General features: G+C 36.9%; 1 protein-coding gene across 2 annotated transcripts in view; it reads right to left on the bottom strand.

Annotated features, from left to right (window-relative positions):
• Window positions 1-27,045, bottom strand: part of FANCB (FA complementation group B) — a 275,840-nt gene that overhangs the window by 227,840 nt on the left and 20,955 nt on the right. The window contains exons 6-10 of one of the 2 annotated variants that reach the window (XR_008958663.1): window positions 25,052-25,218; window positions 23,962-24,416; window positions 23,614-23,851; window positions 22,813-23,131; window positions 204-317 (exon numbers count right to left, since the gene is read on the bottom strand). Coding sequence is in view for 1 of the 2 variants with exons in the window: in XM_026478105.4 (XP_026333890.2) it covers window positions 22,714-23,131; window positions 23,614-23,851; window positions 23,962-24,416; window positions 25,052-25,218 (1,278 nt within the window). In the remaining variant the exon portion in view is untranslated. Of the gene's footprint in view, window positions 1-203; window positions 318-11,181; window positions 23,132-23,613; window positions 23,852-23,961; window positions 24,417-25,051; window positions 25,219-27,045 lie in introns of those variants that run through there. The other variant, XM_026478105.4, reaches the window with a different exon arrangement.

Genomic DNA, 27,045 nt, shown 5'->3' on the forward strand with positions numbered 1-27,045 from the left:
TGCTTCCCAAGGTTTAAAAGCCAGGAGTTAAAGGGAAGTCCTAAGAAGTCCGTGCTCACCCTGGTCATGAAATGTGCCAGTGCTAAGGCCTCCACAGAGATCTCCAAAAAACTCATACACACAAGCTATGGAATAAAGACCCTGCATTGAGGACCTGCTTCCGTGACAGACGTACCAACAGCTCCCAATCCAGAGGGACTGACCTTTGCCTCGAGCCTCCACATCAGGAGCCAGCCGGGACAGCAGAGCATAGGAAGGTCCATCATAGAGCCTATTCCCCCTTCCTCGCTGCTGCTCTGCAGAGCTGGGGGCCAGGCCTGAGATGAGAAGAGAGGGGAAAGGTCTGAATGGGATGAGAGATTCATTTTTAACAGTTCACATTTTAAAACATAAATGCATTTATTTATTTATTTTTTTAAAACACCTTAAAAAAATCAACAAGATAATTGGTGAAAAACCTTGCTCCCAGCTCTGTTTCAATCACCTAATTCTCCAAAGAGGTAATTACTTTTGTTAGCTTCTGAATTTGTTTCTTATGGCTACTGTAACAAAGTACCACAAACATGGTGGCTTAAAACAACAGAAATTTATTCTCTTCAATTTCTAGTGGCCAGAAGTTTGATCTCAGTGTCACTGATAGGAAATCAAAGTGTCAGCTGAGCCACTCCCTCCAGAGGCTCTAGGGGAAACTCGCTCCTTGCTTCTTCCTACTTGTGGCATGCCTTGACTTGTGCCCATATCACTCTATCGGCTGCCTCCCTGGTCCCAGTGCCTTCACCTCTTCCGCCTATAATCACTCACCGACTCTCTTATAAAAATGTCATCACGGCATTTAGAGCCCACCTGCATAATTCAGGATAATCTCCTTAACGTAATCATATCTTTTGCCATTTAAGTACCGATGACAGATTCCAGAGATTAGGAAGTGAGTGTATCTTTAGTGCCATTACTTAGGCTACCACAAATTCCTACTCTCCAGATATATGCAAATGCAAGCACATAGGAAAATATACCCACATTTTTTCACTTTCTACCACAAAAGGTAATTTACCATACATGTTCTGTATCTTGCTTTACTGACTGAACAATATATGTCGAGATCTTTCCCTATCACTGTACAGACAGCAACCTCCATTTGTACAGGTGCATAGAGCACCACTGAATGCATGTATGCAATATATCTCACCCATTCCATGCAGTTTTCATTTTTTTGACATTATAAACAATAGCAAAGTAAACAACTTTGGAGGTGTGTACACACATAAACACACATATTTGAAAATATAACTTAGGAATTTTAGAAATTCCTAGAAGTAGAATTTCATTGTCAAAAGGCATGTGCATTTGGGTTTTTTTCCTTTTTATTATTCAATTAACATAGTGTTATATTAGTTTCATGGATACAATAATTCAACAATTCTATACATTACTCAGTGTTCATCAATGTAAGTGTACTCTTATTCCCCTTCACCTCTTTCACCCACCCCCCCACCGACCACCCCAATGGCAATACCAGCTTTTTCTCTACAGTTATGAGTCTGATTTGTCTTTTTCCTTTGTTCATTTTTGCTTTTTAAATTCCACATGAGTGAAATCATTTGGTATTTGTCTTTCTCTGACTGACTTTTTTCACTTAGCATTATACCCTCTAGATCCATCCATGTCACTGCAAATAGCAAGATTTCATCCTTTCTTACGGCTGAGTAATATCCCACTGTGTGTGTGTGTGTGTGTGTGTGTGTGTGTGTGTGTGTGTTTATCACATCTTCTTTAACCATTCATCTACCAATGGACACTTGGGTTGCTTCTCTATCTTGGCTATTGTAAATAATGCTGCAGTGAACATAAGGGTGCACAAATCTTTTTGAATTAGTGTTTCTGTTTTCTTTGGGTAAATAGCCTGTAGTGGAATTACTAGATTGTATGGTAATTCTATTTTTAATTTTTTGAGGAACCTCTAGACTGTTCCACAGTGGCTACATCAGCTTGCATTCCCACCAATAATTCACAGAGCTTCCTTTTTCTGCACATTCTTGCCAATACTTATTGTTTCTTGTGTTTTTCATTCTAGCTATTCTCACAGGTGTGAAGTAATATCTCATTCTTGTTTTGATTTACATTTTCCTGATGACTAGTGATGTCGAACACCTTTTCATGTGTCTGTTGGCCAACTATATGTCTTTCTGGAAAAATGTCTGTTCAGTCCTCTGCCCATTTTTAATTAGATTATTTGTGGGTTTTTTGATTAAGTTCTTTATATAGTTTGAATATTAACTCTTTATTGGATACATCATTTGCAAATATCTTCTCCCATTCAGTAGGTTGTCTTTCCATTTTTTTTTTTTTTGATGGTTTCCTTCGCTGTACAAAAACTTTTATTTTAGGGTAGTCCTAATAATAGTTTAATTTTGCTTTTGTTTCCCTTGCCAAAGGACATATATCTAGAAAAATGTTTCTACAGCTGATGTCAAAGAGATCACTGCCTGTGTTTTCTTCTAGGAATTTTTCAGGTCTCAAATTTAGGTCTTTAATCCATTTTGAGTTAATTTTTTTGTATGGTGTAAGATAAGTAGTCCAGTTTCATTCTTTTGCATGTAGCTGTCTAGTTTTCCCAACACTATTTGTTGAAGAGACTGTTTTTCCCCCCACAGTATATTTTTGCCTCCTTTGTCATAGATTAGTTGACCGTAAAAATGTGGGTTTCTTTCTGGACTCTATTCTGTTCCATTGATCTATGTGTCTTTTTGTGCCAGTACCATACTGTTTTGATTATTATAGCTTTGTATTATATTTTGAAATCTAGGATTGTGATACCTCCAGTTTTGTTCTTCTTTTTCAAGACTGCTTTGGCTATTCAGGGTCTTTGTGGTTCCATACAGATTACTTGTTCTAGTTCTCTGAAAAATGCTATTCGTGTTTTGATAGGAATTACATTAAATTTGTAGATGCTTTGGATAGTATGGACATTTGAACAATACTGGTTCTCCCAATCTGTGAGCACAGCATGTCTTTCCATTTGTTTCTGTCATCTTCAATTTCTTTCATCAATGTTTTTTATAGTTTTTGGCATACAGGTATTTCAAACTCCTTGGTTAAGTTTATTCCTAGATATTTTATTCTTTCTAGTGCAATTGTAAGTGGGACTGTTCTCTTAATTTTTTTTGTGTGCTACTTCATTATTAGTGTATAGAAATGCAACAGATTTCTGTATATTAATTGTATATCCTGCAAATTTACTGAATTCATTTATCAGTTCTAGTAGTTTTTTGGTGGAGTCTTCAGGGTTTTCTCTATAGTATCATGTTATCTGCATTCTCCCCAAACCTCATATGTTCACCAACCCCAAAGCTCTCTGAATTCAGTCCTTCTGGGTTTTAATGGAGGTTCTATGACATAGGCACGATTCATTAGAACACTGGTCATTGGTAACTGAACTAAATCTACAGCCCCTCTCCCCCTCCCTGGAGGTCAGTACGTGGGACTGAAATGTGCCAGAAATGGGGACAAGGACCAAATATATATATTTCTGACTATGTATCACAAGATCATCAAGCAGTTTTAACTCAGAGATAATAATACTAATATTAAAATAACAACACAGACACTTACTGGGTGTTTACTATGTGTCAGGTGTTTCCTAAACATTTTATATGCATAATGTCATTTATGGTCCCCATTTTACAATTGAAACTGAGTAATCCAGCTTCTGGCAAAAAACCTATGTGTGATTTTTCAGGCCCAACAAAGGCTTTACCTGGCAGGCCCCAAAAGGGAAAGGAAAGCTACCCTCATCACACCAGACAGTGTACAACCAATCCACTGCAACTCTCTGGAGGAAGTTGCAGTCCAGAACTCACTTATGTTGTTTCTGTATCTTGCCTGCTGTGAATAATGACGCAATGAACATGGGACCACAGATGCCTCTTCAAGATAGTGATTTTATATTATTTGGATATAAATCCCCAGAGGATTGCTGGACCATATGATTTTTAAATTTTTAATTAATTTCTATTTTTAATTTTTTATTGACCCTCCATATTGCCTTCCATAGTAGATGTACCAATTTATGTTCCCACCAACAGTGAACAAGGATTCCCTTTTCTCCACATCCTCACCAATGCTTGTTATCTCTTATCTTTTTGGGAACAGCCATCTTAGCAGGTATGAGATGTTATCTCATCGTGGTCTTGATTTGAATTTCCTTGACGACTAAACATGTTGAACACCTTTTCATGCACCTGTTAGCCATTTGTATGTCTTATTTGGAAAAAATGTCTATTCAGATCCTTTGTTCATCTTTTTATCAGATTTTTTTTTTTTGCTATTGGGTGGCAGGAGTTCCTTATAATTTTGTATATTAACACCTTATCAGCTATATGGTTTACAAATATTTTCTCCCATTCTGTATGTTAACTTTTCATTTTATTAATGGTCTCCTTGGCTTTCCTTTTTAGTTTTATGTAGTTCCACTTGTTTATTTTTGCTTTTGTTGCCTGTGCTTTTGGTGTCAATTCCAAAAAATGATTGCTAAGACTAATGTCAAAGAACTTCTTCCCTATATTTTCTTCTAGGAGATTTACAACTTCAGGTCTTACATTTAAGTCTTTAATTTTGAGTTGATGCTTGTGTATAGTTTAAGTGACCAATTTCATTCTCTTGCATATGCTTATCCAGTTTTTTCAGCACCATTTATTGAAGAAACTATCTTTTCCCTCATTGTATATTTCTTGGCACCTTTGTTGAAAATGTCTGTTTTTATGCTAGTATCATACAGTTTTGATTGCTGTAATTTTGTAATATAGTTTCAACTCAGGAAGGGTAATGCCTCTAACTTTGTTCTCAAGATTGTTTTGGCTCTTGGTGGGTGTTTTGTGGTTCCATACAAATTTCAGGATTTTTTTTTTTCTATTTCTGTGAAAAATGCCATTGGAATTTTGATAGGGATTGTACTGATTCTGTAGACTGCTTTGGGTAGAACAGAGATTTTAACATTATTAATTCTTCCAATCCATAACACATAATATATTTCCATTTATGATTTCCTTCATTTCATTCATCCATGTTTTATAGTTTTCAGCATACAGATCTTTCACCTCCTTGTTAAAGTCATTTCAAAGTATTTTATTCTTTTTGTTGTTATTATAATCTTCTTTTCTGATAGTCATCATTACTGTATAGAAAAGCAACTGATTTTTGTATGTTGATTTTGTATCCTGCAACATTACTGAATTCATTTGTTAGTTTTAACAGTTTTTTTGGTAGAGTCTTTAGTGTTTTTTATATATATGATCATATTACTACAAAGAGAGATAATTTAACCTTTTCCTTTTCAATTTGAATGCTGTTTATTTCTTTTTCTTGCCTAATTGCTCTGGCTAGGACTTCCAGTACTACCTTGAATAGAGGTAGTGAGAGTGGGAACTCTTGTATTATTCCTGATCTTAGAGAAAAAGCTTTCAACCTTTCATTATTGAGGATGATGTTAGCTGTGGCTTTGTCATATATCTCCTTTATTATGTTGAGGCCATTTATTTCTATTCTTACTTTGGTGAGAGTTTTTATCACGAAAGGGTACTGAATTTTCTGTGTCCATTGAGATAATCATGTGATTTTTATTCATCATCCCATTAATGTGGCATATCACATTAATTGGTTTTCATATGCTGAACCATATATTCTTTGCTTCCCAGGAACACATCCCATGGTCATGGTGTATGACCCTTTACTGTGCTGCTGAATTCGTTTGCTAGTATTTTCTCAAGGATTTTTGAATTTATGTTCATCAGGGACATTGGCCTGTAGTTTTCTTGTGGTGTCTTTGTCTGGCTTTGATATCAGAATAGTAGAGATTATGCTAAGTGAAATAATTCAAGCAGAGAAAGATGATTATTGTATGGTTTCACTTATTTGTGGAACATAAGGAATAGCAGAGAGATTATTAGGAGAAGGAAGGGAAAAAATGAAGGGGTGGGAAACAGAGGGGGAGACTAACCATGAAAGACTATGGACTCCAGGAAACAAACTGAGGGTTTTAGAGGGGAGGGGCGTGGGGGGGATGGGCTAGCACGGTGAAAGGTATCAAGGAGGGCACGTATTGCACGGAGCACTGGGTGTTATACGCAAACAATGAATCGTGGAACACTACATCAAAAGCTAATGATGTACTGTATGGTGACTAACATATCATCATCATCATTATCATCATAAAATAATAGTATTGGCTTCATAAAATGAGTTTGGAAATGTTCCCTTCTCTTCAATGTTTTGGAAGAGTTTGAGAATGTTTGGTGTTAATTCTCCTTTAAATATTTGGTAGAATTCACTTGTGTAGTCATCTGGTCGTGGACTTTTCTTTGTTGGGAGGTTTTTTGATTACTTAATCCACATACTAGCTATAAGTCTATTTGAACTTTCTATTTCTTCATGACTCAGTCTTCTCAGGTTGTATATTTCTAGGAACTTACTCATTTCTTGTACACTATTGAGTTTGTTGGCATATAATTGTTCAGAGTAGACTCTTATAATCTTTTTTATTTCTGTGGCATCAGTTGTAATGTCTTTTTTTTTTCATTTATCATTGTATTTATTTGAGTCTCCTCTTTTTTCCCTTAGCCTAGCTAAAGGTTTGCCAATTTCATCTTTTCAAAAAACCAACTTAGTTTTATTGATCTTTTCTATTGTCTTTCTAGTCTCTATCTTTGTTATTTCCTTCTTTCTACTAACTTTGGGTTTAGATTGTTCTTGTTTTTCTAGTTCCTCGTGGTGTAAAGTTGTTTGAGATCCTTATTTTTTTCTTCATGTAACATTCATTGTTATAAACTTTCTTTTTAGCATCGTTTTTCAAGCACCCAAAAGTTTTGGAATCTTGTGCTTCCATTTTTATTTGTCTCAAAATTCTTTTTCTTTTTTTTAAATTATGATGTTAGTCACCATACAGTACATCATTAGCTTTTGATGTAGCATTCCACGATTCATTGTTTGCATATAACACCCAGTGTTCCATGCAATACGTACCCTCCTTAATACCCATCACTGGGCTAGTCCACTCCCCACCCCCGCCAAAACCCTCAGTTTGTTTCCTGGAGTCCATAGTCTCTCATGGTTCATGACTATTATCATATGGTTTCATTCATTTGTGGAACATAAGGAATATCAGGGAGATCGGTAGGAGAAGGAAGGGAATAATGAAAGGGGTAAACAGAAGGGGAAATGAATCAAAATATTTTCTGATTTCCCTTTTGATTTCTTCTTTGACCTACTGGTCATTCAGGAATGTATTTTTCAATCTCCACATAATGGTGAATTTTCTAGATTTTCTCCTGTTATTGATTTCTAGTCATATCACTGCAGTCAAAAAAGACACTCGATATGATTTCATTCTTTTTAAATTTGTTAAGACTTGTTTTGTGGCTTAACATATGATCTATCCTAAAGAATGCTTCATGAGCCCTTGAGAATTTTATTTGTTCCCATTGCATGGAATGTTCTGTATATGTCTGTTAGGTCCATTTGATCTAATGTGTAGTTCAGGTCCAAAGTTTGGTTAATGATTTTCTATCTGGATGATCTATCAACTGTTGAAAGTGTGGGTATTTAAGTCCTTGACTATTATTGTATTACTCTCTATTTCTCCCTTTAGATCTGCTAATAATTACTTTATATATTTAATTGCTCTGAGGTTGGGTGCATATATATTTACTATTGTTATTTCCTCTTGGTGAATTAATCCCTTTATCATGATATAATGGCCTTCTTTGTCTCTTATTACATTGTTTACTTAAATTGTATTTTGTCTGACATAAGTATAGTTATCACTGTCCTTTTTTGGTTTCCATTTGCACAGAGCACCTCTTTTTCCATCCCTTTATTTTCAGCCTACATGTGTCCTTAGGTGAACTGAGTCTCCTATAGGCAACATATAGTTGGCTTTTTGTTTTTTGTTTTTTTATTGATTCAGTCACTCTGTCTTTTGAGACTATAGTCCATTTACATTTAAAGTAATTATTGATAGATAAGGACTTACTTTTGTCATTTGGATCACTGTTTCCTGGGAGTTTTATAGATTCTTTGCTCCTTCCTCTCTTGTTTTCTTCCTTTGTGATTTTCTGTTGTGATATGCTTTGACTCCCCCTTCTCTGCATCTTTTTCTGTATCTATTATAAGTTTTTGCTTTTGGGTTACCATGAGGCTTACACAAAACATTTTATAACAGTCTATTTAAAGCTTATAACAACTTAACTTTGCATACAAAAGCTCAACACTTTTTACTACCTCCCTCTCAATTTTATTTTTGGTGTCACAATTTACGTCTTTTTATATTTTGTATCCATTAACAAGTTATTGTAGCTACAGTTATTTTCAATACTTTTGCCCTTTAATCTTTAAAGTTATAAGTGATCTGTACACCACTATTACAATATTAGTGCATTCTGAATTTGATCATACATTTACCTTTACCAGTAAGCTTTACATTTTCATATGGTTTTATGTTACTAGTTAGTATCCTCTCCTTTCAACTTGAAGAACTCCCTTTAGCATTTCTTGTAAGGTAGGTCTGCTAATGGTGAACACCTTCAGTTTCTGTTTGTATAGGAATGTAATGATCTCTCCCTCATTTCTGAAGGATAACTTTGCTGGGTAAAGTATTCTTGGTTCTTTCCTTTTAGCCCTTTGAAAGTATCATCCTACTCTTTCCTGATCTCCAGAGTTGCTGCTGAGAAATTGGCTGATAGCCTTATAGGGAGGTTCCCTTGAACCTGGCGCCGAGGTTCATATGTGAGAAATTTCTTTTGCTGCTATCAAGATGCTCTCTGTCTTTGATTTTTGAGTTTTATTATAATGGGTCTCAGTGAAGTCTTCATTAGGCTGAACCTGCTTGGGGACCTTAAAGCTTCATATACTTGTATGCCCATATCTTTCCCCAGGTCTGAGAAGTTTTCAGCCATTATTTCTTTAAATAAGCTTTTTGCTCCTTTCTTTATTCTCTTTCTAGGATTCCTATAATGTGAATATTGTTTTGCTTAATGTTGTTCTATAGTCCCATAGGCTTTCTTCATTCTTTTTCATTCTTTTCTTTTTTTCTCCTCTGACTGGGTAATTTCACAAATGGCCTATCTTCTAATTCACTGATTTTTTTTTTCCTTTTGCTTGATTAAGTGTGCTATTGAAGCTCTCTTTTGCACTTCTAAAATTTCAGTCATTTTATTCCTCCGCAAAATTTATTTGGTCTTTTTAGTGCTTTCCCTTTGTTGAACTTCCTATTTTTTTCTTTTATTGTTTTCCTGATTTTATTAAAATTTCTATCTAAGTCCTTCTGTAACTTTCTGAGCTTCTTCAGAACAATTATTTTGAATTCTTTGTCTGGCAATTTGTGGATCTCCATTTCTTTTGGGTCAGTTACTGAAAGCTTATTGTGTACTTTGGTGTTGTCATGTTCCCCTGACTCATAGCAATCCATGTAGCCTTGTGGTATGTGTCTGCACATTTGAAACAATCACTTCTTCCAGACTTTATGAATCAACTTTTGTTAAGAAAAAACCTTTGCCTGTGGGTCAGGACATGTTGGAGTATGTTGTGGCTCTTGTTCTATTAGTATGGGATTCCAAGTGTGGGGGCATGTGGTACCTCTGGGTTTGCGGGGGGGCATAGTGTCTCATCAGCACAGGCAGCTGTTTTCCACACTGACAATTGTATGATCCTTTGTAGTGAGACATGCAAGTTGTCTGTGGTGGCTGCAATTGATGTTGGGGTCTTTAGTAGAACCTCTAGGTCCAGAGGCAAGGGACCAGACCTGGTGGTGTACACATGCTCAGCTGTGGGAAATGGCTACAGGTGCCTGTGTGGTGGCAGGGGCTGGCTGCAAGCATACAAGCAGTGGCAAGGGCCAAGGTCAATTTCGGAGGCCAGGGCCAACTCTGGACACATAAACATCTATAGGGTCCCAGGGTGTTTATCATGCCCTTGCACAACTGCAGAGGCTAGCCAAAGGTACACGCATGGCAGCAGGGTCCAATGAAAGGAATCAGGGCCATTGATGTGCACGTATACATCTGCAGGGGCTAGCTGCAAGCATATGTGTTGATATAGGCCTGTGACAGGGCCAGCTCCAGGCACCCAAGTAGCTGCAAGGCTCTTGATGTACACTCATGCTACTATAGGGGCTAGTCCCAGGCACAACAGTGACGATCAGCGATAGGAGTTGAAGCAAGCAACATACAGGTGCACAAGTACAGGGGCTAGCTGCTAGTGCATGAGGTGGTGTAGGCCTATGACAGGGGTCGGGACCAACTCCTGGCACACAAGCAGCTGTTGCTGTGCACTCATATGGCTGCAGGGGTTAGCTGTAGACATGTCAACTGTGAGCAATGAGCAGTGGAAAGTGGTGACAGAAGTCAGGCTGGCAGCATGCAGGTGCAGGGCAGCTGTACTGCTGAAGCTTCTTAAGTGGACTCCTGAGCTCTTCCAGAGCTATTTTCACTTGTGGATAGCTGTCTAATTGCTGTTCTTTGTGTGGGGATGGAGACTTGGGTCTCCTGCTCCATCATCATGGTGTCGCTCTGTTATGCATTTAAGTTCTACAAATGATTTTAACTCAAGACATGACAATTATTGTTTTATACAATATTTATTCATGTATAATTTACTCATTATGTATCTTTTCACATGTTCTTCATTCTCTCCTGCATTTTTGTTTCCATACAGTTTCATTTTGGTCCTGCCTGAAGAAATCCTTTTAATATTTTAGAGCAGGCCTGCAAGCGATAAATCTGTCTTTATCTTCATTTTTTGAAGCACATTTTTGCTACACATCGAATTCTAAGCTGTTATTTTTTATAAGCAGTTTAAAAATGAAACTCCATTGCTTTCTGGTTTCAGTTGTTGCCGCTGGCTGTCAGTTATAGTGTTGTTCTTCTCTTCACTACTTTTAAGATCTTCTAATTGACTTTATCTTTGCTTATCAGCTGTTATTCCACAATTTGCATGTGGTTTCCTACTTTCCAATCTGGAGTTTTCTGAGTTTCTTGAATCTCTTGGTTGATATCTTTCATCAGTTTGGAACAGATTCTCAGCTCTTTTTAATAATGTGTTTGCCTCAATCTCTCCTTTTCCTCTTGGAACTCAATTACATGAATATGAGAATGTCTCATCTGTCTCTTATACTCTATTCTTTTTTCCACCTTCTTTTCTCTGCTTCGGTCTGAGTATTTTCTATTGGCCCATATCCCAGATCACTAATTCTACATTCTGCTAAGTCCCCTCTACTGCTAAACTCATACTTCCTAAAATTTCAGATACTGCATTTTTCAGTTCTAATCTATTTGATTATAAAGATTTCAATTGTTTTACATTTTCCATCCTTTCATATATTTTGTCCTTTTCCTCTACTTTGAATATAATGTATTTTAGAGTTCTTATCAGCTAACTTCAATATCAGGAACACCTGTGGATCTGCATTTTCTTCTTAATTACTATAGAGTCTTGCCTCTTTGCTTATGTAGAAATTATTTTATTGTGTGCCAGATAGTATGTATAGAAGAACCACAGACGTTCCATGGTAAAGAGGGTTTCTCTTTGATTTCATCAGCCAGTCAGGTTGAGTAGCTAATCAGCTCAATCCAATCAGAAATTGAGCTTGATTGGGGGACCTGCTGCAAGGTTAGTAAGACTCAATCTACTTCTGGTCTGTTCCTGTTCCTAGATTCTGGAAGTACAGATCTCAGCCCTAGAAGCTAACAGAGAGATGGTTCTGAACTTCAGAAGTTTATAGCTTAGCCCTTTAAACCTTTTACTTCATTCAGCTTCAAAACTTGGCTAATGTCCAGAAGGGGAAACCAGCCATGTGTTTGAAGCAAAGCTCCTCCCTGGCAGGACTGTACAATTGAAAGAGACTTCAGTTTTCCTTTTAGAAATTTTTGTGCTAGCTGCCCCATTTCTGGTGCAGCCGCAGAACTATGAAAATATCACAATCAAAATTATGTGTATTTAAGCCTCCTTAATGTTTCAATTCATCATGACAGCACTATGCAACTCCTAACAGACTGCTGACTTCTCTGTCCCCAAGCAGAAGCCCTTTGCCTGGACCAAGCCTGATCAACAGGCTTCCCTCAGATAAACAAAAGGCTGGAATTATCAAGTCACTTTGGAACAATTTTCCTTTTTCTGTATCCACAGCTTTCTGAAACTTTTAAAATGTGATCTTTGTAATGTATCCAGTTTCACCTAATAGGAGAGTGGGTCTATGGCAACCTATTTCATTTCACTGTTACAAGAAAGTCCAGTTTTTTCAATGCAGTTTTACTTTGTGTTTTGTTGATTGTGTGAAGTTGCACACGTTGTTAAATGTTTATTTGTATTTCCTTTTCCATTAATTTTATTTTAAAGTTTCTTTGCCCCCTTTTCTATTGATTTCTTTAATCATTTTCAAGACATTTTCTCTGTATTATGGATATTCATCTTTATTTTGACAAATGTCACAAATAATGTTTTTCCAGTGTTGTCTTTTGATTTTTTTAAAAAAATAAAGATGTTTTGACTTTCTTTTAATGTGAAGAAATTTTACGGCTTCTAGATTTTGTGAAATAGATTGATAAGTCTTCCCCACTCCAAGTTAACCTGGAAGGCATCCCTTGTTTTCATCTAATCTGCTTTTGCTTTCTTTTTTTATGCCTGAAACTTTTATCTATATCAAATTAATCCTGGTAATAGGCACATTCTTCCCTTTCTCCCCCAGGTGGCTAGTTTGATTTCCTAAGACCATATTTTCCTCACTGAAGTGGAATGTCATCATTACATCCTTACCCGGCAAAACAAAAATTGTCACATCTATGTTGGTCACTGCAATTTCTAAAATTACACCTGCTTATGTGATCAAAGTCTAAAAACCACTGATTGAAAAATTAAGTAGAAGCCTCTCAATGTGACATGGGAACATGGAAATCCTCCTCTCTACCACATGCACACAAACACACCAAGGTTGGCTCTTTACTTGAATTTCTTACAAGTATATTTCATTCATTAATGTTTTCTTTTTTAAAAAAATTACACTAATATTAGTTACATACCAATATGTGCAAAGTACTATGCTAGACAGGATATAAAGTTGATCGAAACAGAAAATGGACTTTGCCCATAAGGAAGTTAAGAGTAGGAGGTTTTATATTTTGGAGTTAACAGCCCTGATTTCAAATTGGAGTTAACCATAGTACCTGCTTATAATTACTTAGCAATTAAATTATAATTACAGTTGCTGGAAAGAAGTACCGTATACTACAAAAGTGTATACAGGGGGACTTGACCTGGTCTTGAAGGGTCAGAGGTTTCCATGAAGAAGTAAATTAAGAACTGAGATTTGAAGGGTGACTGAGCAAGAAATGGGGTGAAGGAGAGTAGGATTGGAGAGAAAGCAGCATAGGTAATAGGAACAGCATGTGCACAGTTTGAGGTAGAAAGCAAGACGCTGTGCTTGAAGAAATGATGGGGTATCAATGACTAGTGTCCACAAGGACAGAAGTGGAATCCTAGCTAAGTGCATGAGGTAGGCTAGATGACACCATATAACTAACATGCCACATAGAGATTCTGATTTTATTCTAAAAGTAATAGGAAGCTACCGAATGTACACTGAAAGAATGGAAAGATGATAAGTGGCTTTTCTGATCAGATTTGTGCTTTGACAATTGTTTGCTGTTGGAGAACAGGACTGGAAGGAAGCAAGAGTAAAACCCTGCCGACAAGTTGGAAAGCTGCTGAAATAATCCAGGTGAGAAATAATGGTAGCATGGAATAGAGAGGTAGCAATGAAAATGGGGGAAAAACGATGAAATTAAAAGATTTAGGAGGACGGATTGACCGAATCCTTAACACTAACAACCATCTGCCTTTAGTCCTATGCAAACATCTTGCTATTTTTTCATGGCCTTCACAATGACCTACCCTCCTTCTTCCAAAATACCCTTTTTTTTTAATTTTTAAAACTAACGCAATGGATAATAAGTCCTGTATTAGTTTCCCAGGGCTGCCAAAACAAGACGCCACAAACTGAGTGGCTTAGAACAACAGAATGTATTGTTTCACAGTTCTGGAAGTTAGAAGTCTGAAATCAAGAAGTAGGTAGGGTCATGCTCCCTCTGAAACCTGTAAAAGAGTCCTTCCTAGCTTCTGGTGTTTCCCTGGCAATCTTTGGAATTCCCTGGCTTGCAGTTACATAACTCCAATCTCTGCCTACATTGTCACAGATGTCACACTGCATTCTTCCTGTGTCTCCACATCTTACAAGTTATGGATGCCAGTCATATTGGATTAGGGACCCACCCTACACCGGTATGATCTCATCTCAACTTAACTAATCACATCTGCAATGACTCTATTTCCAAACAAAGTCACATTCTATGGTACTGGGGCAAAGGGGTGGAGTATAAGGACGTCAATACATCTTTTTGGGAGAACACAATTCAACCTGTAACAAATGCTTATATAAAAACATTTAAGCAGTAGTAAACAGTGAAAAGTCTCCCTCTCATAACCCAGGCCTAAGCCAATCCATACAGGGTTATCAAATGGCCATAGGCCACTTCAGGACTGAATGTGTGACTAAATGTGGGCAGTAAGACATGAGGCAAGATTTTCCTTTGGAAAAGAAGGTTCCTCGCTCTTTTGTAAGCTCTTTTCTGGATGCAGTGATGTGCAGATGTATACGCTGGAAGTGTTGCAGCGTTTCTGTACTGTGTGGGAAGCCAACCTTAGAATGAAGATGAGAACGTCCTTGATATCCTGCTGAGCTGCTAAATCAATCTGACTCAAGCCTGTATACAACCCACCAGTTATAATAACCAGGACATCTCTTTCACTGATAAATTTGTTTTGAGTCGGGTATTCTTTCACTGTAAGTCCTAATGGATAAAAGGTGTCATTAGGCATTGCAAAATCATCATCTTTCCATTGTTTCAGTGTTCAGAGTAATTTTTCACTGTTAGGAATTAAAGAAAAGATACCCTTTCACAATGATTATGGACATCAGGCATGGAAGATAACCTAAACTGGAAAATGTCAAACAAAAAAGTAAGAGTCTTATGTATCCTTTGGCTTTCCTTTCATCACCAAAGATTCTGGAACACAGATAACACAAGGCAATACTTCTGTGCAGAATTTATATCAATGGAAGCACAATCCCAGCAGAGATGGATTGCTTTGTATTTATCCATTCAAAAAAACACATGAGACTGTGAGAACACATGGAATGACAACAAAACTATATTTGAAAACTTGAATTTTCCCCAACATACAAGCCTTGACTTTGACAATACCATAGAGTGGCTTATCACCCTTGACTATGAGTGTAGTCCATAAATCAGCGGCATCAACATCATCTGTGAGCTTGTTAGACCTGCAGTCTCAGGCCCCACCCTAGACCTGCTGAATCAGAAATGCAGAGTTGAACAAGATCTCCAGGTGATTTATATGTATATGAAAGCTTGAGAAACAATGGGATGTTACACTGTTAAGACAAAGATGCACTGACAAAGAAAAATCTGTGAAGATGTGCCCCTGAAATGGTGAAGTTAATTTGTTGCTTCTAGTAAAGTGGTAGCTCTCAACCCTGAATATACATCAGAATCACCTGGAGCTGTTAAACCTTTGCCAAGGCCGACGGCAGAACCTAGAACAACAGGATCAGAATCTTTGGGGTGGGGTGTAGGATCAGCAAATTGCTCTATGAAGTCCTCAGGTGATTCCTATGTATAATCACTGCTGAGAATTATTAGTGTAGAGCAAGGGCAGGGGAAAGAAGGAGGGAGAATTAATGTCTAATGGGTACAGAGTTTCAATTTTGCAATATCAAAAAGTTCTAGAGATTGGTTGCACAATAATGTGCATATACTTAACACTACTGAACTGTACAATTAAAAATTATTAAGATGGTAAATTTAATGTTATTGTTTACTGCAATAAAATAGGCAAAATCACTCAGATAATCAATTTAAGGAAATTATTTGCTTTAACATACATGGATATGTTATTTTAATTTTCAGAACAAATTTGTTTTGTTCCTTTTGTTTCTAAAAGGGTTTTGGAGGGGTGCCTGGGTGGCTCAGTCAGTTAAGTGTCCAACTGTTGATTTCAGTTCTGATCTCAGGGTTGTGAGATCAAGTCCTGCATCGGGCTCTGCACTGAGGGGGAGTCTGCTTGAGATTCTCTCTCCTACTCCCTCTCCCTCATCTCCCTCCAACCTCACTAGCACTCACTCTAGCTCTCGCACTTGCTCTCTCTCATTCAAATAAATAAATAAATAAATCTATCTTTAAAAAAAAAATAAAAGGGTCATGGATATAATTATTTTATGGATTCACCAATATAATAAAGCCAATTTTTCAATCAATAAGTATTTCAAAACTGCATGATTTAAGTATTTTAGACCCCTTTTTACTGAACCAAGTGCTCTGGTTTGAACTTCTTTGTGTATACACTTCTCTCTGTACCTTTCTCTATGGGGCATGAACAGGTGTGGCAGATGATCCCTAATTCAGGCAAAGTTCTGTTATGTTAGAACATCACTTTAATCCACAGCTACCCACGACATGAACACCCTTAGCTTTTATCAGATTCCAAGAAAGTCCTGTTCCCCCGAATTAAGAACTCTTGCTCTCCGATGGTGCCCCTAATGGGCACAGTGCCCTATAAGGGTATTTCCACGGAACCCCAGGTATACTTTTATGAATTATCTCAGTGTACATGCAACTCGGTGTCACCGTCTCTCCAATTAGGACTGCAAGCTCTTTAAAACCTACGAAATTTTTGTATTCATCTTTATATTCCCAGCACCTGCTTACACACATGGGCATGACAATGTATTCAATGAAATGTCAATAAAGACATGACTGAATGAAAATCTCCATATCCCCTTCTACTTCATACACCACTGATATTTTGAAAGAGGTGAAATGTTTTCTAATTGGCACATCATTTGGAAAGATTAGAGCATGGCAACAGTTAAAAACAAAATAGAATTCCACTCCTTTTCTTCTCAAGTGATATAGTACTTAGTATGGATTAAAGATCTAAGTTTTCTAGGCTAGACAGCTTACAATTTTTCCTGGAATTCCACTCTCCACCACAGTGATCCCCTGACAACAACAAACATTTCAGAGATTTTTAAGACCTCCTAGAGATGTCTCAAAGAGAAGTTACTTAAGGGTTAAAGAACTGACACTTTCATTAAGAAACCCCTAAATATGACTGAGCAATGGTAAACTGCAATATTTCTACAGAGAGGTGGTTCTAACAAAGACAACTGAAAGTAAATAGGGAAGAGAGACTCAGGTATTAGATATAGTTGGAGGGCAGCAGTCAAAAGATAAAACAGCGGGGGCCATCAATTAACTCTAAGAACTTGTCCATCACAGGACTGAAGATAACATGAACCATGTTTTCCCTGATATTTCAATTATATGAACAAATTTATATTTTTGTTGAATTGTACATTTCTTTTTTTTTTTTTTTAAAGATTTTATTTATTTATGTGACAGAGAGACAGCCAGCGAGAGAGGGAACACAAGCAGGGGGAGTGGGAGAGGAAGAAGCAGGCTCATAGCGGAAGAGCCTGATGTGGGACTCGATCCCGGATCGCCAGGATCACGCCCTGAGCCGAAGGCAGACGCTTTAACGACTGCGCTACCCAGGCGCCCCGAATTGTACATTTCTTGTAATCTTTTTTCCTCAGAGATAATTTCAATGTGATCTTCTAATCTTTTTTTTAACAATAGGTGCGTTTTGTTAATATAAAACTGTCAGAGGACATTGCACTGTTTTATTACAAACTAACTTTATAAGTTAAACAACCTATAATTATTTTTCCTACTATTTATAATTCTGATCTAATTCTTTCCCCTTCCAGGTGGCGCCAGCTACAGGAAACACCAGACCGTCTGCACACCAAACCCCATCACCCCTTCTTTGGCCCAACACATGCACTACATGTTCACTTTATCTGATGATTTTGCAGATTATCAAGAATACATTTGGTCCTGGCTCCCTTCAGATGCTACTGCCTGCCCCCACTCCCAATGTTTTCACTACATTTACTGGAATCTTTCCAAGTGTAAGAGCATATTTGTTTCCTGGTTGGGTAACTTATAAGAGGATTTTATTATTGCACTTGACATAATCAAATCACTTAGTAATTCTAAACCTTAAAACATCTCATCAGGCTTACAAAAACTACACTAAAAATTCCCATCATATTGTTTTTGTTTTTAATGAGGTTAGAATGAATGAAGTTAGAAAGGGTTATCTTTGTTCTTTAGTATATATTAAAAGGCAACCATTCATGTTCTAGTACATTTATTTGTTACCTTTGAAAAAGCTACAAGCTCTAAATTAATAACGCTGTGGATCTCTTTTGATATAGCAGTACTACTGTATTTCAAAACAGTCCCATAATACCGAATCTGTTTTTCCTAGCACAAAGACTCTTAGAAAGCCAAAATTGATAAAGACTTCTTTCTTTTCCTACTGGAGAGGATACAGCTAGGGTTATAAACACAATAGATATGGTCCTTACATGTATAATCTGACCTTCGTGTCAACTATATTTCAAAGTTTTTTTTACAAATTAAAGATCAAAAGCAAAATTTGATTAAAAAATAGAACAGGAAACATGGAGAAAGGTTAAATAATCTGACACAAATCTCTAATCCACTGAGGAAGGCATCACTGACCAAGCGGCCTGGTGTAATACCAGAGGGAAGCTAAGCTAAGGAAAAGAGAAAAGAGAAAGAATTTTTTAAAAATTAAAGCTTATCTCAGATATAAATTACTATCAGGTACAAACTAAATTGAGTTTAAACTAAAAAAAAAAAAATCGAAAACAAAAACCAGGAAAGCCAGGGAGCCGCTGCCCAGAAAGGAAAGGTGCGTGTGGAGCAAGGAATAGGTAGCTCTTTCCCACTCTTCTTTCAGCAAGCACAAGCATCCTGCTTCTGCAGTAAACTGTTCCTGTCCTGGGAGTCCACAGGACCAACACTCAGTTCTGTTCTCTGGGATTCTTTTCCCCACGTCTAGCAGTGAGAAATGTTTTCAGGCACAATTAACCAAAACCTTGATTTCTGTTAGAAGGAATTTTTTTTCTTTCTGAAGTAATAAGTAGTCCCAGGAAAGGGTGGGATTTAGGTTTGATTTAGTGGCACAATAAAACAATTTTGCAGGCTGTAATGTCACATTCATTCTAATGCCTAATTTCCTGTGATTTTTAAATTAGGGCCACCCATTTCCAGTAGGACAGAAGAGCATCTTCCTCACCAAAAACCCAACTTGTTTTAGGCCCTCAGTCCAACTGGGCCCAATTTAGGTCTTGTGCTCACCCCAGACCAGTAACAGCTGCCAGGCAAATGTCTTACATTAACTGGCTTATACTATTCAGGACTAACCTTTGGAACTGGGGATAGGGTCTACTTCCCCAATCACATGAGCTGTAGAAAGAAGTTTCCTGACCAAAATGAGAGTTCTGGTACAAGAAAAGGAAGAAATCAATGTGGAAAAGGCAATCAACAGAGTGCATCACACTTCCTTCCCACTCCTGACTGACTGGATGGAAATCTAGTGCTAAATGTTTTAGCTGATCACTAACGGCATGCTTTACTGGCCCATAACACTGCTTGTACTTTTGGGGTAAGTGACTGCTGCTGTGAGGACATGGATAATTAAAGATAAAGTTTAAGATGCTAAATAATTTTCCTAGCTGAACTCAGGACAACTACATTGGTCTCAGTTATGCACAGAAAAAATGGAACAGTGAGGGCAGAGTAGGTTTCTGACTTTCTGCCCCTATGACCACTATCTGATAGTGCCTGCTACCCTACTGAATAAAAAGGCAAGACAGGATTATTGAAACACGATCCCAGAAAGGGGCCAGATCAATGGCACAGTGAAGATACTCAACACGGTAGGATTTTGTAGGAGAGGGCTATTTTGCTGAGGCAGAAAGCAATTCAAGTAACAGATCCAGGCAATTCAAAAAGGGAAAACAGAATGAACCAAAGGATTCAATTAAGTACACAGTTTATGGATCAGCATTCTTTCCATTACACCATACTGGCTTTGGCAGTAGAAGCCTAACTTTCTCCAGATGGGGTTTCCTAAGAAATAGTTTCCACTCTCAAATTCTTAGAATGGAAAATAATGTTTCCACAAGTTTGAATATAAGGAAGAGAAAGAGTACCTCTCAATATCTGGTACTGTCCAAGTTTTATGAGAGAGAGAGAGAGAGGGGGGAAATGTTACATAGGTTTCTAGCCTGGACAGTTGACTTTTATGCCTTTATTGGGAACACTAGGCAGAGAAGTTAATTAGATCTTCTTTTCTAAGTCTGGGGAAAAAAACTGAGTATTCATTTTTATATGGTATTAAGAGATGTTATCAGGACAATAAAAGATTCACTTATATATTATTAGCATTATGAAAGGATCTGCTCATTTTGAAAATCTTTGTAATAAGGGTATATAGCATTAACTTGTTTGTGTGCACCCCCTTAATTTGGTCTAACATCTTGTCCATACTGGGGACAATACTAATAATTACACTTTATGGGTTGCTATAAGGATGTCACCATACATATCTATGGATACGGATATTTGCATGTATTATGTATTTCAAGCTTACTGTTTGGCATATAGTTGGCAATCAATAAATGTTACATTTCTTCCCCCCTCCCTCAACCTAGTCACCGAACAGAATAACATCATACCTAAGCTGGCTTACATGCATTCCTTAGTTAAGGGATCAGGAAGATAACAGAAAGTTTTGTGTCTGAAAACTGTGGTGTGATATGTTCTAAAACAAAACTCATTTTCACTTCAGTGTGGATTTGGGAGAAGCGTGTGTTTGAGGGGAACCTCAGATTCATGACCAGGACAGTGGTCAGAGGAATGTGCTTATGGGTACACACAAACACTACTGAATCATGAGAGAATGGCAAGGGCATCATTCCCTCAAACTCTGGCTGTTCTTGTTTGTAGTAAGTAGGAAAAACATACTGGAGTACAAAACTCACTTGCAAAGAAGTTATTTGGTGTATATAGATGAATACTTTTTGGTTGCTTTTATAGATAAAAAATAAGCAACATGCTTTTTTGTATTATCCTAATTTTCCTACAGATAAACTACTACAATTAAATTCTGTTTACTTTTTGACAGCCTCCATTTTTCAATTTAGTTCCTATATTTTATACACAGTTGTTGTTTCAGAACATGTCAGAGGCAGTTTCAATGTACCTACTGACACATACTGCTTTCAGATCTCCATAATTAATCCTGAAATTATACCATTTCCATTTCCAGAAAGTCTGAAATCCTTTCTATTGACATTTCAAAGAAATAGAGCTGTACGGTTCTATCTCCATTTGTAATGGATTACTAAAACAAGACGTAGCATATTATATGGACAATCACAAAAAGCAAGACAAAAGAGTAATAACCTGTATTTTCCAAAGCCCACCTGCAACACCAGATCATTAGGTACGAGCATTAGCACTTCAGAGCTGTGAGCATGAAACGCCACTTGCTATAATCATCTGTTTCTTTCAACTCAGATCAAAACTTCCATCTCACTTAAGGATTTTAGAGCAAAAAGAATCAGAAACATTCCTTCTGGCCCATATCCTTTTGTGTCTTCCCCTCTCCTGACATTCTCTTATTACTCCAGCATTCTTATTTTCCAAAAAAAAAGAACAGGTCAAATTTTTACCCCTTTGAAATGTCTCACTGGACCCCTTAAAAATCACTTTTTCACTGTTAAGTGAATTTCCACTTATTTTTAAGTTTCTCTGTCTCTAAGGAGCATCATATTCTTTAAGTTACTTTAGTTAGAATTCTATATTTTAACTCTGCCCAGAGCTGGAATTACAAATGGCTTAAAGGCATTTTCAATTTTTTTCAAATAGTGGCCTATGCGGTATGCTCAGCTTTTTGAAAGAAACAGGCTTTTCAGAGAAATGCCCTAAAATTTTCATATTCCTATAGACGTACACAATTTCAGAGAAGCTCTCTAATAAAATTTAAATTAACAAGGGGTTCAAAGACTTTCATTTTAATGGTCTCACCGACTCTGTGATTTCAATTTCCACAGGCGCTTGATGTACACAGAAACTTGGAATCCTAATAACCTTGTTTATCTCTTTGAAGCTAATTTTTATATGCTAGGTTTTACTAAACAGGATACAATAAAAGGACTATTTAAGTTTTTTGAAGATTTAGACCAAAATACCGTTAGCTCACTTCTGCCTTCATTGAAGTGGTAACTCTAAGGCAGGATTTCTCAACCTTGGCATTACTGACATTTTGGGCAGGATCATTCTTTGCTGTGGGAGCTGTCGTGTGCACAGTGGAATGCTTAGCAGCATCCCTGGGCTCCACCCACTAGATGCCAATAGCACCCTGACCTCACCCTCCCCACCCCCAATTACTTCTCACAACCGAAAAAAAAAAAAAAGTCTCCAGACAGGGCCAAATGCCCCTGGGTGGGGGTGTGGGGATAGAAAGAAGCAAAATGGCCCCGGTTGAGAACTGCTGCGCTAAGACATGCTATTTCGTGCACCCATACCCTCAATTCTATAAGCCTCAATCTTTATTTTTGCAAAGGAGGCATATAATGTAAAATGAAAACGAATCTGGAACCAAAATGTCCTGGTAGAGAAAACATTTTAAAATATAATCAAATTAAGATTATAATTCTAAACCAGCCAGTTTCTGTGCAGCAAGGTCTGATCTCAGCTGAACCTCAGCTAATTTCAAAGTCATTTCTCTATAAAGGGCACCACTCACTTTTAGGTCCGTCCCCAACGTTTGCTTCTTTTCTCTCTGAAGTTCTTTTCTGTAGGGATGGATGTTTTCCTCTCTGTCTGATAAAGCCGCCACACCACTACTCTTTTCTTTGCTTGCTTCACAACTTTGCACCAAGTTGTTTTCAACCTTAACTAAGGCAGAAGAAAGAGAACCAAGGGTAACCAATTCCTTCTCCAAAGTTAATGCCAAATGATCAATGAGGAAATCGACACTTCCGAATTTTAGGTTTTTGAAGAAACAGTTTATAGGGAGAGCTCTGATGAGATTATGAAGGCACTGGAACAAAACTGTTTGATTTCTGGAAAAAAAAACCAAATACAATATTATAAAAATTGGGACAGCACAAAGCAGTTGTATACAACTTACTGTAGTAATTAATACTCATTTATAAATCCTCTCATGATGAATAAAATAATGCATGTATGTGATCTTTGCTATAATTCAGACCACAGCAATGAAATATACATATCCTATACCAAGTCAGTTAATGTTCTTCACTTGCTTCCTGATTAATTTTTTTCTCTGAGTAATAAGATTAATATGTTTTTTAAAATGTCATTGTAGGGGAAAGGTAAGTGGAAATCTTAAATAAATCAACCAAAAAAAAAAAGCCAAAAACAAAACATCAAGTTAAAACAGCTCTAGTTTCCACTGAGGTTATACCAGGCAATGACCCAGACATGTCCCACAATGACACAGATCTCTACTGTGGATATGGGTCTTGGACCACACACATATGCACTAACTTCTCTGGACATATTCCAATTCTATATGCATTACCTGGAATAGACTATTAAAATCCCTTCAAATGGTGTTTTTTGTTTCCACTTGAAGAGTGTCCCATAGAAATTTCCTGGCATTTTGCAAAAGCAAATTTCTGGAAATTCTTTGATTTCTTCACATTTCATGTGTTTTAGGAGCCATGTCTTCATTGAAGTCAGAGAATAGCTAGGTGACGTGATTTGAAAACAAGTTTTGTTAAACGCTGTGAGAAGTGCAAACAGATCTTCCATGTGTTCTACAAGAAAAACATGCCACAAGCTCTGTCACCCACTATCAAATAAAAAGAGTTCTTAAAAATTTCAAATTCAATTAGGTAAATGATTAAAAAGTACCAACAAAAATTACCTATAGGATTCTTCTTTGGAAGTATCAGCAGGTATTGCCTACTTGAAAGGTCTTCTAGACTTAAAAAAAGTCTGCCACACTGAATATAATGATCTTCAGAAGAGTTACCATTTTTCCTCTCTCTAATTTGTAGCAGCACAGTGCAACAAAAATTACTGAACGCTAAAAGTGGTGAAAGAGATGTTACAGCAGTAATGACCTGTACACACTCTTTCTCAGATGACTGTTCACAAACAAAGCTTTCCTCTTCCTTCTCCTCTTCCTCTCCCTCTTCCTCACTATCAACAGTCAACTTGATCCTTTTTGCCTCTGATCCTATTCCACATGGCACTGAGCATGGTGCTGGGAAAAAATCCCTACTCAACTTGATCACCCTATTTTGACACTTAATAAGCCGACAGCTGGAGTTATGAGCTTGATCCATTAACAGTGATAAAGTCACATGATTCAGGGACCTGTAAAAAATCCAGAGTTGAGTTGAGTCTAAAAGCTCATTCTTTAAAAGCAAAGAGATGATTAAATGCTACACAAACAATAATAAAATTTCTCTCTTTTCCTAGGAAACATCATTTCAAATGTAAAGTATATCAGAAAATCAAGTATATAAACCAAACACATTTTTAAAGATCCTGTAATAGCACTTTTCTTGAAATAGGAAAGCAAAAACATTGCAAATATGTTGAATTGTAGGAAAATAATTTTCTTAAGAGAAAGGAATGGTAAAATAATGGTGGATTTTACTTTTGAGGTAGGTTCCCCCCTTCTTTTTAAACAAGAAAAAAAATACTCATTTTTTAAAGAGTTTATTTTGATAATAGTTTAGAATGCAAATAACTCTAAAGGAAAAACTGCATTTTATACTCCCCTAAATAACTTGAATAAAATATGCTTTTTAATATAGAACATTGTTTATCCCTCAGCAATGATAATGTTTGGGATACAATATTGTGAAAATTAATTTCACCTGTTTCTATTTACATATTTTAATATGGCTAATTAGAACATGTAAAATTACTTATGTGGCTTACATTGTATTTCTGTTGGACAGTGCTGTTCCAGACCATCAAGATAATGTTATCATGATACTTACAGCTTCAAAGAAGATGTGGTTTTCACTCCAACAACCAAGCTGTCATCTATTACATGATACCATATCTTCTCTACTAGCTGTTCTGAATCTTGAAAATTGTCTGGTATCTTTTCATCAAAGGTACAGACAGGATTTTCTTCTTTACCACAAAGAGTAACAAGATGTGCCTTATAGAAAAACATGTTAAATAACTGATTACCAAAAAAACTACCAAATGTGGCAAAACTACAAAAATAATGTAAGTCAGCTTTTAGTCAGGCCTTATAGCTTACATATCTTAAAATAAATTGTCATCTATAATATTTTACATTGCAGATTATATATAAATCACTAAAACAAAATTTATAGAACTTATATGTAATTAACTATCTACTCAGATCAAGAAGCATGGCCTGATTGGAAACAAGATGAGGTATCCAACACAGAGCCAGCAAAGACATAAACTTGGGATCCATTTTGAAAAACATCTGACAGTATGAGTCCCAGGCATGCTGAAAACAATCCAATCATTATTAAAGTGGCTTCTACGAAACCTATAACTGTAAAATTTGTACAAATAAAACGAATTATCTTTGGACTGCTGATCAGTTATGGCTAAAATTGTATTCTTAAACTCCAAGCCATACTCATTCATTTCCATGCACATATGGATTTATAATAACAATAGAAATGGTGGGGGGAGGAGGAGGAGTAATAAACATAATAATTCACAACACTTACTGAATGCTTATTACATGTCAGGTACTGTTCTCAATGTCGCTCGTTATTCAATTTGCTTAACCTTCACAAAAAAAAACCCTAGTACCCTAGGTCGATAGTATTATCTACGCTTTCCAGATAAGGAAAACAAGACACAAGGAAGCTAAGTACCTTGCCCGAAGTCACACAGCTAGCAAGTGGCAGAGCTGGGATTTGAACCAAAGCAAACTGGTTCCAGAGCCCATGCTCTATCTTAACCACTACTCTATAATGCCCCTCTATGTGGGCAGTAATTACCGAAAAAAGATATGGGCACTTACATTCTAGTGGACTCAACAGCTTCCTAGGAATCTGATGCTTCTGCCAGTAGCTGTGAGCTTTGAGATAGGCCATTCATCTGAAACCTGGGGTAATTTTTGCTACCTGCCAGAATTGTTTTTAAAATTAACCATGTAAAAAGCCCCAACTGGTGCCTTGCACACAGCAGTTTCAGTGCAGTAACTTCTAAACATCTCTTCCCCTTTCCAAATATTGGCAAAATGAGAGTGTCTGGGTGGCTTAGTCAGTTAAGTGTCTCATGATTTTGTCTCAGGTCATGATCTCAGGGCTGTGAGATCAAGCCCTGCGCTGGGCTCTGCGCTAGGCATGGAGCCTGCTTAAGATTCTCTCTCTCCCACTCCCTCTGCCCTTCCGCTCTCTTGCTCTAAAATAGTAGTAGCAGTAATAATAATAATAATAATAATAATAATAATAATAATAATAATACTGGCAAAATAGTTGGGGTGAGAAAAGGAAACAGGGAGACTTTTAAAAATGACTTTCATGAGCTTTCGTAAGAGAATGGAACTGTAATACAGAAATGCAATAGGATGCGCTTTTGTTATGATTCTTACATTACCGGAATTATATTTTGGACCCAAGTCCTCACATTGCTAAGACTGAAATACAGACACAAGGCGTAGACTGCTATAAGAATGGTCAATCTAGAAGGAAATCAGAGCTAGGCATAAGGTGACTTGAAGGAAAAAAACTTAAGTTTCTTTATGCTAGCTTTTCTTGATTTATTTGTAACTTTGCTATGCTATTTTTCTCTGTATGGAATTAATGTGCATAAATACTTTTTTTTATGAAGTCAAGGGAGCTTTTGCTAACTTTCTACATTACTGTACTGACATAAGCAACTGCAAGGTACCTAAAGAGGTTCTTACGCTGGTCAACCACAAGGAAAATGAGAGTAAAATCATAAAAGGCAGATATAAACACTAAAAAAACATAGCAATTTAGCAGCATTAACC

The sequence above is a fragment of the Ursus arctos genome, chromosome X (assembly GCF_023065955.2).
Source record: "Ursus arctos isolate Adak ecotype North America chromosome X, UrsArc2.0, whole genome shotgun sequence".
Taxonomy (NCBI): Eukaryota; Metazoa; Chordata; class Mammalia; order Carnivora; family Ursidae; genus Ursus; species Ursus arctos.